At 57.4% G+C, this 18,285-nt stretch overlaps 1 protein-coding gene across 1 annotated transcript in view; it reads right to left on the reverse strand.

Moving 5' to 3' along the window:
• The window catches only part of fam20b (FAM20B glycosaminoglycan xylosylkinase), a 324,352-nt gene that overhangs the window by 200,158 nt on the left and 105,909 nt on the right, over nucleotides 1–18,285 (reverse strand). Inside the window, exon 3 of the mRNA XM_085982204.1 lies at nucleotides 3,134–3,633. Within this exon, the coding sequence (XP_085838330.1) occupies nucleotides 3,134–3,510 (377 nt within the window). The 5' untranslated portion in view covers nucleotides 3,511–3,633. The remainder of the gene's footprint in view (nucleotides 1–3,133; nucleotides 3,634–18,285) is intronic.

An 18,285-nucleotide genomic window follows, 5' to 3' on the forward strand; every position in this document is an offset into this window, starting at 1 on the left:
AAGAGAGAGCGCGACTGGGGGGGAAGAGAGAGCGCGACTGGGGGGGAAGAGAGAGCGCGACTGGGGGGGAAGAGAGAGCGCGACTGGGGGGGGAAGAGAGAGCGCGACTGGGGGGGAAGAGAGAGCGCGACTGGGGGGGAAGAGAGAGCGCGACTGGGGGGGAAGAGAGAGCGCGACTGGGGGGGGAAGAGAGAGCGCGACTGGGGGGGAAGAGAGAGCGCGACTGGGGGGGAAGAGAGAGCGCGACTGGGGGGGAAGAGAGAGCGCGACTGGGGGGGAAGAGAGAGCGCGACTGGGGGGGAAGAGAGAGCGCGACTGGGGGGGAAGAGAGAGCGCGACTGGGGGGGAAGAGAGAGCGCGACTGGGGGGGAAGAGAGAGCGCGACTGGGGGGGAAGAGAGAGCGCGACTGGGGGGGAAGAGAGAGCGCGACTGGGGGGGAAGAGAGAGCGCGACTGGGGGGGAAGAGAGAGCGCGACTGGGGGGGAAGAGAGCGCGCGACTGGGGGGGAAGAGAGCGCGCGACTGGGGGGGGAAGAGAGAGCGCGACTGGGGGGGAAGAGAGAGCGCGACTGGGGGGGAAGAGAGAGCGCGACTGGGGGGGAAGAGAGAGCGCGACTGGGGGGGAAGAGAGAGCGCGACTGGGGGGGAAGAGAGAGCGCGACTGGGGGGGAAGAGAGAGCGCGACTGGGGGGGAAGAGAGAGCGCGACTGGGGGGGAAGAGAGAGCGCGACTGGGGGGGAAGAGAGAGCGCGACTGGGGGGGAAGAGAGAGCGCGACTGGGGGGGAAGAGAGAGCGCGACTGGGGGGGAAGAGAGAGCGCGACTGGGGGGGAAGAGAGAGCGCGACTGGGGGGGAAGAGAGAGCGCGACTGGGGGGGAAGAGAGAGCGCGACTGGGGGGGAAGAGAGAGCGCGACTGGGGGGGAAGAGAGAGCGCGACTGGGGGGGAAGAGAGAGCGCGACTGGGGGGGAAGAGAGAGCGCGACTGGGGGGGAAGAGAGAGCGCGACTGGGGGGGAAGAGAGAGCGCGACTGGGGGGGAAGAGAGAGCGCGACTGGGGGGGAAGAGAGAGCGCGACTGGGGGGGAAGAGAGAGCGCGACTGGGGGGGGAAGAGAGAGCGCGACTGGGGGGGAAGAGAGAGAGCGCGACTGGGGGGGAAGAGAGAGCGCGACTGGGGGGGAAGAGAGAGCGCGACTGGGGGGGAAGAGAGAGCGCGACTGGGGGGGAAGAGAGAGCGCGACTGGGGGGGAAGAGAGAGCGCGACTGGGGGGGAAGAGAGAGCGCGACTGGGGGGGAAGAGAGAGCGCGACGGGGGGGAAGAGAGAGCGCGACTGGGGGGGAAGAGAGAGCGCGACTGGGGGGGAAGAGAGAGCGCGACTGGGGGGGAAGAGAGAGCGCGACTGGGGGGGAAGAGAGAGCGCGACTGGGGGGGGAAGAGAGAGCGCGACTGGGGGGGGGGGAAGAGAGAGCGCGACTGGGGGGGAAGAGAGAGCGCGACTGGGGGGGAAGAGAGAGCGCGACTGGGGGGGAAGAGAGAGCGCGACTGGGGGGGAAGAGAGAGCGCGACTGGGGGGGAAGAGAGAGCGCGACTGGGGGGGAAGAGAGAGCGCGACTGGGGGGGAAGAGAGAGCGCGACTGGGGGGGAAGAGAGAGCGCGACTGGGGGGGAAGAGAGAGCGCGACTGGGGGGGAAGAGAGAGCGCGACTGGGGGGGAAGAGAGAGCGCGACTGGGGGGGAAGAGAGAGCGCGACTGGGGGGGAAGAGAGAGCGCGACTGGGGGGGAAGAGAGAGCGCGACTGGGGGGGAAGAGAGAGCGCGACTGGGGGGAAAGGAGTGGAGGGGGTGGGGGGAGAGGGGAGGGAAGGGGGGGGAAGGGAGGGAAGGGAGGGGGGAGAAGGGAGTGGGGAGGAGGGGGAGGGGGGGGAAGGGGGAGAGGGGAGGGGGAAGGGGAGGGAAGGGGGAGAGGGGGGGAAAAGTCCCCGAGCCCCGCCCCCCGATCTCCCGAGCCCCGCCCTCCCCCCCCCCCCCGCCGATCTCCCGAGGCTCGCCCCCCACCCCCACCGATCTCCGGAGGCCCGATCTCCCGAGCCGGCTTCAAGAGCAGAGAGAGACGCCGCCGCGCAACCTAACGCGTGAGACCCGGCCGGACTCAAGTCGCGCGCGCTGACTCCTGCCCCACCCGCCTTTACTAACATGGCGGCGGTGGCGACGCTCGGCTCAGGCCCGCCCCCTCCAGCCTTCACAAAGATGGCGGCGATCGCGAGCCGTTTGTTCAGCGCGACGGGAGGTGCCTAGCTCGGGCGTGGCTGGGCAACAGAGGCCCAGGCTTACAGGCCTGGAAAAACGGTTAAAGGTAGGAAAATTCTAGATGTTACAGAAAAGAATTACAAATTAATTAACTTTTTAAAAAAACAATTTGTGTTTTAAAAGCAACTTTTTTTTGCTGGAAATGTAGATTTGAAAAGAAACACGCAGAAAGCGGGAAAAAGAAATGAAAAGTTTGGAATCAAGATGGCGGCGACTCACCTCGGTTCAGAACGATAAGGCCCGCCCACACACGCACCGATTGGTAGACAGTCAGGTCACCGAAGCGTAGGATTGGTCAATCGTCCCGTCACTCGACTCTAGGAGGGCCCGCCCCCACCACGCAGCGATTGGTCGACCGTCGGGTCGCTCGACCGTACGATTGGTCGACCTCGACGTCACTCGATGCTAATGAGCGGATAATGAGCGGAATGTTGAACGTTTTTTGGATACCGCGGGCGCAATTTTTGTCTCGCCGAAAATACGCTTATGACGGTTCTGGAATCGTAAGCTTTCTTTCGATGTAACACACGTGTAGGTACGCTCTATAACTTTCGAGTTTATTCAATACAGACAGACAGACGGAATGACAGACAGATCGACCGCTTTATATATATAGATAGGTAACTTTGGGAGCAGCGCAAAAGTGTGTTTTGTGGGGTAGGTTCCTGAAGCAAGCTTTTTCTACAAGTTCTGTTAGAATTTACCATAAACTAGCAGTTTTAAGACATACAAATTGGCGTTTTATCAGGAAACCTTTTTTCAGAAAAGGGGGAGGCGTTCTGCTTTTATTTTAATTTCAGTGCATTTGTGCTCATGCAAAACAATACCTTTTAGGCTTGAACACAACCTTCTGTCCGCCTTCAAGAACAAGCAGAGCTTTCAGTTGGGTTCCTTTATAGCCCACGTCAGCCTTAATGATCTTTTTGGTAGCCATGGCATGTAGAATGGCTCCAAGCTCTGGAGTTTCCTCTGGGTACACCTCCCTGGGAACAACCCACTGTGCTGCAATCTCCCATGGTGACTGCAGTGTGTGCTCCAGATTAGGAGTCAGTTCAATCTTAAGTTTATCCATCATATGCTGGAAAGAGTGCTGATCCTCTCGGTTAGCTGCAGAGGAGTCCGAGTTGTCAATCAGGAACACTTTTGTAAAAATAAAAATAACAAGGAGGATAGCTAGCAAAACAACTCGTTGCTTCAGCTTCATGGTGGCCTCAGACCCAAGATGTTACGAGATATCGTAAATGATCTCAAAATGAAGATGATGGTGGCAGTCCAACACGAACTTCAGCTGAACTCTGCTATCATTTTCATGCCAATAACTGATGTCCTGAAACAAAAAAGAATATATTGTTAATGAAAGCCTTTTCAAAATGTTTCAAAATACACCACAGGGTCAAGTACGTAAGAAATAAGAGCAGCAGTAGGCCATTTGGCCTTTCGAGCCTGCTGCACCATTCAATAAGATCATGGCTGATCTTCTACCTCATCTCCACTTTCCTGCACTATCCCCATATCCCTTGATTCCCTTAATATCCCAAAATCTAATCGATCTCTGTCTTGAATATACTCAACGACTGAGCCTCTACAGCCCTCTGGGGTAGAGAATTCCAAAGATTCACCACCCTCTGAGTGAAGACATTTCTCCTCATCTCAGTTCTAAATGGCCGTCCCCTTATTCTGAGACTGTGACCCCTGGTTCTAGACTCCCCAGCCAGGGGAAACATCCTCTCAGCATCTACCCTGACAAGTCCTGTAAGAATGTTGTATGTTTCAATGAGATCACCTCTCATTCTTCTGAACTCTACAGAATATATGCCCAGTCTACTCAATCTCTCCTCATAGGGCAATCCCCCCCATCCCAGGAACCAGTCTGGTGAACCTTCGTTGCACTCCCTCTATGGCAAGTATATCCTTCCTTAGGTAAGGAGATAAAACTGTACACTATACTCCAGGTGTGGTCTCACCAGGGCCCTATATAACTGCAGTAAGACGTCTTTACTCTTATATTCCAATCCTCTTGTAATTAAGGTCTACATATTATTTGCAGAATTAAAGTAGTGGAGTGTCTGGTTTGTAATCAGACTGCTATAGATTTGATTTGTGTCTCAATCCAATTTACCTGCTATAGATGGCAATAAGCTTAATCAATTTGTATCTAGTCAATAAGAACAGTTTCTATGCTGCCCAGGGAAAAGAAAAATGGAAATCAATGGGAATACACAACTACATCAGTCAAAAAACGTGAACAGCAGGCACAGAATTATGTGGAACTCTGATCAACTTATCCACCTGGCTAAAGGCAGCTAGTTCATCTTAATTGAGAAAGAAAATAAAACAAAAGCTGAAGCTCACCTTCAATAAAAACTGGTTCAGCGGTCTGAATTATAACCAAGAGCCCTAGATCCTGGAATAATTATCACTCTTGTCTGAATTCTCTCACAAGCTTGATTGTTCCTTCCAGTGTACAACACTCTAAACTGCACACAAAATTCTTAACATGGCCATACCAATGGGTCTGGCAAGGTTAATATTATTTGTTTCAACTTATCTCAAATATCCTTGAAATGTATAACTTCAGTCAGGTTAGAACAGCTTCACACATAACACAACATTTAAAGTAAGTAGGTATATAGACTAGTTTTAAAAAAGGTATTACTGTATGAAGATATTTTAAAATGGTGCTGTAAAAAGAGTACATTAAGATATAAGGTATTTGAAATTGTGGTAAGCCAGTAAACAGAATTGAAGTGCCACCAAAAGCACAGTAACCATGCAAAAAATGTTTTAAATTAATTTGTGTTGAGCCAAGGGGTGACTTCCACTGTAAGAGGCTGACTTAGTTTGAGCTCAGAAAAAATTAGAGAAGAGCTCTGTGCCAAGGGGCAGTGGGCCTGTATCTACAACACCAGGAGCAGGTCGGCAAAAACTCCTGTACTTTAGCACATAGGTTATCTTGGATCTGTAGGTTATCTTGGGTCTGTAAAGTATTGAGGGATAATAGACATGTATGAAGTGTCAGGGTTGTGTTGTTTGAGGAGAGGAATAGTGAGGTTGATGGGCAACTGAATATACTCCACACTGCGAGATAGAGGGGGGCAGGAGGGCAGGGAGCGAGGGGGCAGGGAGCGAGGGGGCAGGGAGCGAGGGCGAGAGAGGGGGGCAGGGAGCGAGGGCGAGAGAGGGGGGCAGGGAGCGAGGGCGAGAGAGGGGGGCAGGGAGCGAGGGCGAGAGAGGGGGCAGGGAGCGAGGGCGAGAGAGGGGGCAGGGAGCGAGGGCGAGAGAGAGGGGGCAGGGAGCGAGGGCAAAAGAACACAAGAAATAGGAGGAGTAGGCCAAACGGCCCCTCGAGCCTGCTCCGCCATTCAATAGCATGGCTGATCATCAACCTCAACTCCACTTTCCCGCCCGATCTCCATATCCCTTGATTCCCCTAGAGTCCAAAAATCTATCAATCTCAACCCTCTGGGGTAGAGGATTCCAAAGGTTCACAACCCTCAGTGAAGAAATTCCTCCTCATCTCGGTCTTAAATGGCCGACCCCTTATCCCGAGTCTATGCCCCCTAGTTCTAGACACTCCAGCCAGGGGAAACAACCTCTCAGCATCTACCCTGTCAATCCCCCTCAGAATCTTGTATGTTTCAATGAGATCACCTCATTCTTCTAAACTCCAGAGAGTATCGGCCCATTCTACACAATCTCTCATCATAGGACAGCCCTTTCATCACAAGAATCAATCTAGTGAACCTTTGTTACACCGCCTCCAAGGCAAGTATATCCTTCCTTAGATAAGGAGACCAAACTGTGCACAGTACTCCAGGTGTGGTCTCACCAAGGCCCTGTACAATTGTAGCAAGATTTCCTTACTCTTATACTCCAACCCACCTTGCAATAAAGGCCAACATGCCATTTGCCTTCCTTATTACTTGCTGTACCTGCATGCTAGCTTTTTTCAGTGTTTCTTGCACGAGGACACCCAAATCTCTCTGAACACCAACATTTGAAAGTTTCTCACCATTTAAAAAAGATTCTGTTTTTCTATTCTTCCTACCAAAGTGAATAATCTCACATTTCCCTACATTACACTCCATCTGCCACCTTACTGCCCACTCACTTAGTCTATATCCCTTTGCAGACTCTGTGTTCTCCTCACAGCTTACTGTCCCACCTAGCTTTGTATCATCAGCAAACTTGGGCACATTGCACTCAGTCCCTTTATCTAGGTCATTAATATAGATTGTAAATAGCTGAGGCCCCAGCACTGAGATTAAAGAGAGGGGAGAGGCGCTTTCCGTTGCCTCTTCCCCTCTCTCTCCTTTGCCTCTGCCCCTCTCTGGCACTCCCCCTCTTTTGCACTCAGTGGATGTGGTAACAGGGCACTTAGAAAATCATAATATGATTAGGCAGAGTGAACATGGTTTTATGAAACAAATTAACAAATTTATTAGAGTTTTTTGAGGAAGTAACTAGCAGGGTAGATAAAGGGGAACCAGTGGATTTAGTATATTTGAATTTCCAAAAGGCATTCGATATGGTGTCACATAAATGGTTGCTACGAAGGATAAGGGCTCAGGGGGTTGGGGGTAATATATTAGCAGAGAGTAGACATAAGCGGGTCATTTTCAGGTTGGCAGGCTGTAACTAGTGGGGTGCCACAGGATCAGTGCTGGGGCCTCAGCTATTTACAATCTATATTAATGACTTAGATGAAGGGACCGAGTGCAATGTATCCAAGTTTGCTGACAATACAAAGCTAGGTGGGAAAATAAGCTGTGAGGAGGACACAAAGAGTCTACAAGGGGATATAGACAGGTTAAGTGAGTGGGCAATAAGGTGGCAGGTGGAGTATAATGTGAGGTTATCACTTTGGGAGGAAGAATAGAAAAACAGAATATTTTTTTTAAATGGTGAGAAACTATTAAATGTTGGTGTTCAGCACAAACACAGAGAGTTAGCATGCAGCGACAGCAAGCAATTAGGAGGCAAATGGCATGTTGGCCTTTATTGCAAGGGGGTTGGAGTACAAGAGTAAGGAAGTCTTGCTACAATTGTACAGGGCCTTGGTGAGGCCACACCTGGAGTACTGTGCACAGTTTTAGTCTCCTGATCTAAGAAAGGATATACTTGCCTTAGAGGCGGTGTAATGAAGGTTCACTAGATTGATCCCTGGGATGAGAGGGTTGTCCTATGAGGAGAGATTGACTAGATTGGGCTCTGGAGTTCAGAAGAATGAGAGGTGATCACACTGAAACATATAAGATTCTGAGGGGGATTGACAGGGTAGATGCTGAGAGGTTGTTTCCCCTGGCTGGAGTGTCGAGAACTAGGGGGCATAGTCTCGGGATAAGGGGTCAGCCATTTAGTACCGAGATGAGGAATTTCTCCACTCAGAGGGTTGTGAATCTTTGGAATTCTCTACCCAAAAGGGCTGTGGATGCTGAGTTGCTGAATATATTTAAGGCTGAGATCGATAGATTTTTGGACTCTAGGGGAATCAAGGGATATGGGGATCGGGCAGGAAAGTGAAGTTGAGGCTGAAGATCAGCCATGATCGTATTGAATGGCAGAGCAGGCTCAAAGGGGGAAAGGGACGGGAGAGAGGGAAACGAAGGGAGGGAGAAGAAATCATAAGAAAGGGAGGGAAGGGAAACAGATTGTACATGAGTCTGAGCAAGTGGGTGCATTTATGCCAACTGTCAGCATTCTACACACATGGATATGCACCTACAGTATGCAGAAGCAGCTGGAATCCATTAACAGCAGCACTGCTATAGGAAAAGCGCTGAGGGAATAGGGGAATAGATGGCGATCAAAGTGAACGGGAATGAAGGGGGAAAAGAAACTGGTAGTGAAGTAGAAGGGGGAGGGGCAGAAGCTGGCAGTGGTGCTATGAGTTGGGGGAGGAGGGCAGTGGCGGTGAAACACTGACAACAAAGATTTGCTGGAACAACTGTTTAATCAACAGGAAGTTCTGGTGAAATAACCAGAGGATTTATTGATTCTAACCATATCACAGCTGAATTAATATCAACTGTTACCATTAACCCGAGGTATTGTGTGTGTTAATTCAGCTTTCGCAAACTGTGGAACTCAGCAATACATCCTAGCCATTCCCTAACATCAGCACTAAATGCTTAAAGAAAGAAGCGCACCCCTAAAAAAAAATAGCCCCACTGTATGCAGCACGGTCTTAACTCAGTTCTAAATTACAGCAATCACGGTACATGTGTTCAAAAATACAGGCCCAACAAATGTAAACTACATCCTGCCACATGTAACAACCGTCTAAATCAGCGAACCAACAGCAATATTTTTCAATTTCAGGATTCCACTGGCAGGATACAAAAAAACAGAATCCTTGAACAATCTCTCAATAACCCCAGGCAACCTTTATCACAATCAGAGCCGCAATGGAATTATCAGATTTTTGCAAGTCCCATCATTTCCTTTCAGATTGAAACATTAAAATTCTGAAAGGGTTAACACTTTCTGACACTTTTCTATCACGTTGCTTCAGCAAATCCAATCTCCTTTGACTTGCACTGGATTGGCATATCAATCCAATCTCTCCATCAGTATCAGGCCAGAGCCAAGGTGACAAGGCAATTTCACTGTTCCTTTGGAAAGCTTCCTAATCTCCACAGGGAACTGTGAAACCAATCAAGGTGTGACATTATAAAATCTGAGGTTGATCTGCCAAACTATCAAATGATAACGTAATGCCAATTTCACAATCTCTTCAACTTCTCTGTACAGTATACTAGAAAGAAAGAAATCACTAAAAAGCCTGTTGCAGAGGTTTATTTTAGTGATCCATTCAGTACACCAGAAAGTCAACCACACGCAACTATTAACACAATTCATAAATATTTAATTGACTTGTATTTTGAATCATTGGAAGATACCCTTTTTCTTTTGTTGCCCTATGTCAGTTTGATTGTTAAACTATTATAATGATGGTGTACTTTACTTGGTCATGAAATGTTTAACATTGTACATGTAAACAGTGAAAATAAAGATACTATTGCAATAATAATCTGACATTTGTGGGTAAATAAAATACTTCAATATACTGAACCATTTTTTATGGAAAACAATGTTTAAATGAAACTAAGGCTGCCTTTGATTACGTGGCATTCAAATGGGACAAATTAAACCACTTACTGGGATAGACAACCAGGACATAAATGTTCTGAAAGCAAAACATTTGATTGCGAACCATTTCACATTTTGTTACAAGTCAATGATTATAGCTGGTTAAAAATAGCAGCGGACTCATGAGAGCTGAAATGTCAGACTACAGTAAGGTACTGAGTGTAGTCCTGGAAATGTCAGTGTTTATTCCTGTTGTTTATAATTTAAATCAAAAACCTGTACATTAAAACTAAATATAAACTTGTCAACTTTGCTAACCATATTAAAATGGGGAGAGTAGAGACAAAGGGGTAGATTTTAACTGGGTGGAAATCGGGCAGTAGTATCCCGAAAATCATGGGGGAAAAACTTAGCGTCCCATTCCTGTTTCCAATCCAAGAGACACAATCCTACAATCCTTTTTCGGGTCCTTTCATGAAGGCCCTGGCACCCATCAAAGCAGGTAATTAAATTCAGATCCTATGACGCCAATTTTAACTCATCAAAGCGTAAGTACTGCTGTGATGGACCTGCCTAGTAATACTTGGTGGTATAGGCAGGAAGTGACAATTGGGAGGGATACTTAAATGGGCATTGACCCACTGAGTGTCAATGTCAGGAATTTTCATAAAATCTGTTTTTTTGTGCCTATTTTCAGGATTGAAGGAGTTAATTAGAATACTATATTGCTACATTCATTCAGAATTCCTTCAGATAATATCATGGAGGGACAAGAAACTTCTGACAATCAGAGTCATCCTGCCAACTCAACAGTCAGTGGAGGAGGAGGAAAAGGAGTCAGAGCAGCACCAGCAGCAAAGATAACCTCAGAGCTGCAGTAGGATCAGAGGAGGGGACAGGCATTCTTACCCTACGCATAGAGTACCAGCTGGAGTGCCCGGCGGTGCCGAGGCATTTACGAGGGCATGTTGTTGTGGGAAGAGGGGAGCGCGAGCGCGACTGGGGGGGAAGAGGGAGCGCGACGGGGGGGGGGGGGGGAAAGAGGGAGCGCGACGGGGGGGGGGGGAAAGAGGGAGCGCGACGGGGGGGGGGGGGGAAAGAGGGAGCGCGACTGGGGGGGGGGGGAAGAGCGAGCGCGACGGGGGGAAGAGCGAGCGCGACGGGGGGAAGAGCGAGCGCGACGGGGGGAAGAGCGAGCGCGACGGGGGGAAGAGCGAGCGCGACGGGGGGGAAGAGCGAGCGCGACGGGGGGGAAGAGCGAGCGCGACGGGGGGAAGAGCGAGCGCGACGGGGGGAAGAGCGAGCGCGACGGGGGGAAGAGCGAGCGCGACGGGGGGAAGAGCGAGCGCGACGGGGGGAAGAGCGAGCGCGACGGGGGGGAAGAGCGAGCGCGACGGGGGGAAGAGCGAGCGCGACGGGGGGAAGAGCGAGCGCGACGGGGGGAAGAGCGAGCGCGACGGGGGGAAGAGCGAGCGCGACGGGGGGAAGAGCGAGCGCGACGGGGGGAAGAGCGAGCGCGACGGGGGGAAGAGCGAGCGCGACGGGGGGAAGAGCGAGCGCGACGGGGGGAAGAGCGAGCGCGACGGGGGGAAGAGCGAGCGCGACGGGGGGAAGAGCGAGCGCGACGGGGGGAAGAGCGAGCGCGACGGGGGGAAGAGCGAGCGCGACGGGGGGAAGAGCGAGCGCGACGGGGGGAAGAGCGAGCGCGACGGGGGGAAGAGCGAGCGCGACGGGGGGAAGAGCGAGCGCGACGGGGGGAAGAGCGAGCGCGACGGGGGGAAGAGCGAGCGCGACGGGGGGAAGAGCGAGCGCGACGGGGGGAAGAGCGAGCGCGACGGGGGGAAGAGCGAGCGCGACGGGGGGAAGAGCGAGCGCGACGGGGGGAAGAGCGAGCGCGACGGGGGGAAGAGCGAGCGCGACGGGGGGAAGAGCGAGCGCGACGGGGGGAAGAGCGAGCGCGACGGGGGGAAGAGCGAGCGCGACGGGGGGAAGAGCGAGCGCGACGGGGGGAAGAGCGAGCGCGACGGGGGGAAGAGCGAGCGCGACGGGGGGAAGAGCGAGCGCGACGGGGGGAAGAGCGAGCGCGACGGGGGGAAGAGCGAGCGCGACGGGGGGAAGAGCGAGCGCGACGGGGGGAAGAGCGAGCGCGACGGGGGGAAGAGCGAGCGCGACGGGGGGAAGAGCGAGCGCGACGGGGGGAAGAGCGAGCGCGACGGGGGGAAGAGCGAGCGCGACGGGGGGAAGAGCGAGCGCGACGGGGGGAAGAGCGAGCGCGACGGGGGGAAGAGCGAGCGCGACGGGGGGAAGAGCGAGCGCGACGGGGGGAAGAGCGAGCGCGACGGGGGGAAGAGCGAGCGCGACGGGGGGAAGAGCGAGCGCGACGGGGGGAAGAGCGAGCGCGACGGGGGGAAGAGCGAGCGCGACGGGGGGAAGAGCGAGCGCGACGGGGGGAAGAGCGAGCGCGACGGGGGGAAGAGCGAGCGCGACGGGGGGAAGAGCGAGCGCGACGGGGGGAAGAGCGAGCGCGACGGGGGGAAGAGCGAGCGCGACGGGGGGAAGAGCGAGCGCGACGGGGGGAAGAGCGAGCGCGACGGGGGGAAGAGCGAGCGCGACGGGGGGAAGAGCGAGCGCGACGGGGGGAAGAGCGAGCGCGACGGGGGGAAGAGCGAGCGCGACGGGGGGAAGAGCGAGCGCGACGGGGGGAAGAGCGAGCGCGACGGGGGGAAGAGCGAGCGCGACGGGGGGAAGAGCGAGCGCGACGGGGGGAAGAGCGAGCGCGACGGGGGGAAGAGCGAGCGCGACGGGGGGAAGAGCGAGCGCGACGGGGGGAAGAGCGAGCGCGACGGGGGGAAGAGCGAGCGCGACGGGGGGAAGAGCGAGCGCGACGGGGGGAAGAGCGAGCGCGACGGGGGGAAGAGCGAGCGCGACGGGGGGAAGAGCGAGCGCGACGGGGGGAAGAGCGAGCGCGACGGGGGGAAGAGCGAGCGCGACGGGGGGAAGAGCGAGCGCGACGGGGGGAAGAGCGAGCGCGACGGGGGGAAGAGCGAGCGCGACGGGGGGAAGAGCGAGCGCGACGGGGGGAAGAGCGAGCGCGACGGGGGGAAGAGCGAGCGCGACGGGGGGAAGAGCGAGCGCGACGGGGGGAAGAGCGAGCGCGACGGGGGGAAGAGCGAGCGCGACGGGGGGAAGAGCGAGCGCGACGGGGGGAAGAGCGAGCGCGACGGGGGGAAGAGCGAGCGCGACGGGGGGAAGAGCGAGCGCGACGGGGGGAAGAGCGAGCGCGACGGGGGGAAGAGCGAGCGCGACGGGGGGAAGAGCGAGCGCGACGGGGGGAAGAGCGAGCGCGACGGGGGGAAGAGCGAGCGCGACGGGGGGAAGAGCGAGCGCGACGGGGGGAAGAGCGAGCGCGACGGGGGGAAGAGCGAGCGCGACGGGGGGAAGAGCGAGCGCGACGGGGGGAAGAGCGAGCGCGACGGGGGGAAGAGCGAGCGCGACGGGGGGAAGAGCGAGCGCGACGGGGGGAAGAGCGAGCGCGACGGGGGGAAGAGCGAGCGCGACGGGGGGAAGAGCGAGCGCGACGGGGGGAAGAGCGAGCGCGACGGGGGGAAGAGCGAGCGCGACGGGGGGAAGAGCGAGCGCGACGGGGGGAAGAGCGAGCGCGACGGGGGGAAGAGCGAGCGCGACGGGGGGAAGAGCGAGCGCGACGGGGGGAAGAGCGAGCGCGACGGGGGGAAGAGCGAGCGCGACGGGGGGAAGAGCGAGCGCGACGGGGGGAAGAGCGAGCGCGACGGGGGGAAGAGCGAGCGCGACGGGGGGAAGAGCGAGCGCGACGGGGGGAAGAGCGAGCGCGACGGGGGGAAGAGCGAGCGCGACGGGGGGAAGAGCGAGCGCGACGGGGGGAAGAGCGAGCGCGACGGGGGGAAGAGCGAGCGCGACGGGGGGAAGAGCGAGCGCGACGGGGGGAAGAGCGAGCGCGACGGGGGGAAGAGCGAGCGCGACGGGGGGAAGAGCGAGCGCGACGGGGGGAAGAGCGAGCGCGACGGGGGGAAGAGCGAGCGCGACGGGGGGAAGAGCGAGCGCGACGGGGGGAAGAGCGAGCGCGACGGGGGGAAGAGCGAGCGCGACGGGGGGAAGAGCGAGCGCGACGGGGGGAAGAGCGAGCGCGACGGGGGGAAGAGCGAGCGCGACGGGGGGAAGAGCGAGCGCGACGGGGGGAAGAGCGAGCGCGACGGGGGGAAGAGCGAGCGCGACGGGGGGAAGAGCGAGCGCGACGGGGGGAAGAGCGAGCGCGACGGGGGGAAGAGCGAGCGCGACGGGGGGAAGAGCGAGCGCGACGGGGGGAAGAGCGAGCGCGACGGGGGGAAGAGCGAGCGCGACGGGGGGAAGAGCGAGCGCGACGGGGGGAAGAGCGAGCGCGACGGGGGGAAGAGCGAGCGCGACGGGGGGAAGAGCGAGCGCGACGGGGGGAAGAGCGAGCGCGACGGGGGGAAGAGCGAGCGCGACGGGGGGAAGAGCGAGCGCGACGGGGGGAAGAGCGAGCGCGACGGGGGGAAGAGCGAGCGCGACGGGGGGAAGAGCGAGCGCGACGGGGGGAAGAGCGAGCGCGACGGGGGGAAGAGCGAGCGCGACGGGGGGAAGAGCGAGCGCGACGGGGGGAAGAGCGAGCGCGACGGGGGGAAGAGCGAGCGCGACGGGGGGAAGAGCGAGCGCGACGGGGGGAAGAGCGAGCGCGACGGGGGGAAGAGCGAGCGCGACGGGGGGAAGAGCGAGCGCGACGGGGGGAAGAGCGAGCGCGACGGGGGGAAGAGCGAGCGCGACGGGGGGAAGAGCGAGCGCGACGGGGGGAAGAGCGAGCGCGACGGGGGGAAGAGCGAGCGCGACGGGGGGAAGAGCGAGCGCGACGGGGGAAGAGCGAGCGCGACGGGGGGAAGAGCGAGCGCGACGGGGGGAAGAGCGAGCGCGACGGGGGGAAGAGCGAGCGCGACGGGGGGAAGAGCGAGCGCGACGGGGGGAAGAGCGAGCGCGACGGGGGAAGAGCGAGCGCGACGGGGGGAAGAGCGAGCGCGACGGGGGGAAGAGCGAGCGCGACGGGGGGGAAGAGCGAGCGCGACGGGGGGGAAGAGCGAGCGCGACGGGGGGGAAGAGCGAGCGCGACGGGGGGAAGAGCGAGCGCGACGGGGGGAAGAGCGAGCGCGACGGGGGGAAGAGCGAGCGCGACGGGGGGAAGAGCGAGCGCGACGGGGGGAAGAGCGAGCGCGACGGGGGGAAGAGCGAGCGCGACGGGGGGAAGAGCGAGCGCGACGGGGGGAAGAGCGAGCGCGACGGGGGGAAGAGCGAGCGCGACGGGGGGAAGAGCGAGCGCGACGGGGGGAAGAGCGAGCGCGACGGGGGGAAGAGCGAGCGCGACGGGGGGAAGAGCGAGCGCGACGGGGGGAAGAGCGAGCGCGACGGGGGGAAGAGCGAGCGCGACGGGGGGAAGAGCGAGCGCGACGGGGGGAAGAGCGAGCGCGACGGGGGGAAGAGCGAGCGCGACGGGGGGAAGAGCGAGCGCGACGGGGGGAAGAGCGAGCGCGACGGGGGGAAGAGCGAGCGCGACGGGGGGAAGAGCGAGCGCGACGGGGGGAAGAGCGAGCGCGACGGGGGGAAGAGCGAGCGCGACGGGGGGAAGAGCGAGCGCGACGGGGGGAAGAGCGAGCGCGACGGGGGGAAGAGCGAGCGCGACGGGGGGAAGAGCGAGCGCGACGGGGGGAAGAGCGAGCGCGACGGGGGGAAGAGCGAGCGCGACGGGGGGAAGAGCGAGCGCGACGGGGGGAAGAGCGAGCGCGACGGGGGGAAGAGCGAGCGCGACGGGGGGAAGAGCGAGCGCGACGGGGGGAAGAGCGAGCGCGACGGGGGGAAGAGCGAGCGCGACGGGGGGAAGAGCGAGCGCGACGGGGGGAAGAGCGAGCGCGACGGGGGGAAGAGCGAGCGCGACGGGGGGAAGAGCGAGACTGGGGGGGAAGGGGGGGAAAGGGGAGGGGCGGGGGAGAAAGGGGAGGGGGAGGGAGGGGAGGGGGGGAGAAAGGGGAGGGGAGAGGGGGGAGAGGAGAGTGGGGAGAAAGGGGGGGCGGGGGGGAGAAAGAGGAGAGGGGGGGAGAAAGGGAGGGGGGAGCCAGCAGACCCTCTCCCCTCTGCCAGCGATGGCTCCGCTGAGCTCCGTGCCGCCCCACGCACTGACATGCCGAGCGCAGCGCCCCGGTCAGCCCGAGCCACGCCCTCCTGAGGCGGCTTGAGACGGCTGATTGCGGCCAGCCGGCCGGGCCCGGTTGCCTTGGTAACCCTCCTCCCCTCTGCGCCTCCTGATCTCCGGGATCGGGCCTGGGCCTGAGCAGCGGCTTGAGACGGCCGATTGCGGCTGGCGAGCCCGGTTGCAGGGGTAACCCTCACTGCTCCCGCTCCCCTCCCGAGCTTCGCCTTCCCGAGTCCCGCCCCCCGCCCGAGCCGGCTTCAAGACCAGAGAGGCGCCGTCGCGCAACCTACCGCGTGAGGCCCGGCCGGACTCAAGTCGCGCGCCGGGCGGAAGATGACGCGGACGCTGACTCCCGCCCCGCCCGCCTTTACTAAGATGGCGGCGGGTGGCGACGTTCGGCTCAGGCCCGCCCCCTCCAGCCTTCACAAAGATGGCGGCGATCGCTGGCCTTTTGTCGATCGCGACGGGAGGCGCCTAGCTCGGGCGTGGCTGGTCAACAGACGCCCAGGCTTTGAGGCCTGGAAAAACGGTGAAAAAGGTAGGAAAATTATAGAGGTTAGACAAAAGAATTAACTTTTTTAAAAAACAATTTGTCTATTAAAAGCAACTTTTTTTTTGCTGGAAATGTAGATTTGAAAAGAAACACGCAGAAAGCGGGAAAAAGAAATGAAAAGTTTGGAATCAAGATGGCGGCGACTCACCTCGGTTCAGAACGATAAGGCCCGCCCACACACGCACAGATTGGTGGACCGTCAGGTCACCGAAGCGTAGGATTGGTCAATCGTCCCGTCACTCGACTGTAGGAGGGCACGCCCGCACGCGCCAGGAACCCGCCGTATGATTAGCATCGAGTGACGTCAAGGTCGACCAATGAGCGGCTAATGAGCGGAATGTTGAACGTTTTTTGGATACCGCGGGCGCAATTTTTGTCTGGCCGAAACGTAAATACGCTTATGACGGTTCTGGAATCGTAAGCTTTCTTTCGACGTAACACACGTGTAGGTACGCTCTATAACTTTCGAGTTTATTCAATACAGACAGACAGACGGAATGACATAAAGCGGTTCTTCTGTCTATGTATAGAGAAGATAGATAGATAGATAGATAGATAGAGATAGAATATAGGCCCTGGCTTACTTACCTGCAGCTTTCAGAGGAGCAGTGCATCAGGAGGCTGCGATTCTCCAGGCAAGCGGTCACACACCTATGCAGCCGCCTGCAGGAAGATCTGCAGCCAACTCTTCCACCTCGCTATTCCTTGCCTGTGGCGGTGAAGGTAACTGTGGCCCTAAATTTTTATTCTTAGGGTCCATTTTAGGCTCCAGCCAAGGGCGTATCACATCAGTCAATCAGGCAGCCCAGGGCTGCATTAAGGAGGTCACGGATGCCCTTTTTGCAAAGGCAAATGATTACATCAAGTTCTCTGTGGACCCTTCCAGCCAACAGGAAAGAGCAGAAGGGTTTGCTTCCATTGCAGGGCTCCCCTAAATAAAGACAGCCACTGACTGTATGCATTTTGACATTGGGAGCCTCCACATGAGCCAACTGTATTCCTCACCATAAAAACGTACTGCTCCCTTAATCTACAACAAATGTGCAATCACTTGCAGAGAATAATGCAGGTATGTTTCCCCAGCAGCTGCCATAACGCCTATATATATTGCGACAGTCCACCATCCTCTGTTTGACCAAAATCAGGTGAACAGGGGCTGGCTGCTGGTAGACAAGGGTTGTCCTCGCTAACATGGCTGATAACACCTCTGGAACCTTCGCACCCTGGCTTAACTCCAATACAACGTGAGCCGTGGCCGCTCATGAGCCATTATAGAACATACAATTGGTGCCTTTACAGAATTTTTTTTTGGGGGGGGGGGGGGGGGGGGCGCGGCGGGGAGAAGGATGGCTTTCTGCAAGATAGGCCACAGAGTTCCCCAAATTGTTGTAGTGTACTGTATCCACCACAACCTTGCTGTTCACCAGGAGAATGGCGTGGAGCCACCATCTTCAGAAGACCAGTCATCATCTGATGACCAAGGGACCAACAACAGCGAAGATGGAGCAGAAGTGGGAGGAAGACAGCACCAGCCAGGGCTCTGCATCAACTGCTGATTCAGCGCCGATTCAGCTAATCAAGATCTTTCACCCACCCCATCACTCAACTTCATGTTAACAGTCAATTGCATCATCTGAACAAGCCCATCCAACCAGCAGGGAACAACTTCCAGCCACTGATCAACATTGACACAGATGCCAGCTGCCATCGTTTTCTCAGAACCGACTGAGAAGCCACACTGCAATACATCTTTTTAATGGCTGACACAATTTCCATACCACAAGATAACCCCCGCAAGCGTTGGCCCACAGTTCTTTTCTTAGTGATTTACTTTACTGCCTATTTCACTGCTCTTACAAAGGGTTCCCCACTGACATCAGCATGGATGGTGAAAGGCTGCTGATGCTAAGATGAGGGCCATTGAAATTTTAGTGGTTGGCTACCTCCAGGAGCTCGCGGCCTTGAGAGTCCGGCCGCAGACTGCAATATCTTGGCTGGTGTCGGGGCAGTCTGACCCAGTTGGCTTTCTTGCACTATCTTGGGCACTGGCTGACTGAGTGGCGATGGCACTAATATGCTGTCATCATGAGAGGGGGCAACATGTG

Source organism: Somniosus microcephalus, chromosome 3 (assembly GCF_052327205.1).
Source record: "Somniosus microcephalus isolate GS21.2 chromosome 3, FLI_Smic_1.0, whole genome shotgun sequence".
Lineage (NCBI taxonomy): Eukaryota > Metazoa > Chordata > Chondrichthyes > Squaliformes > Somniosidae > Somniosus > Somniosus microcephalus.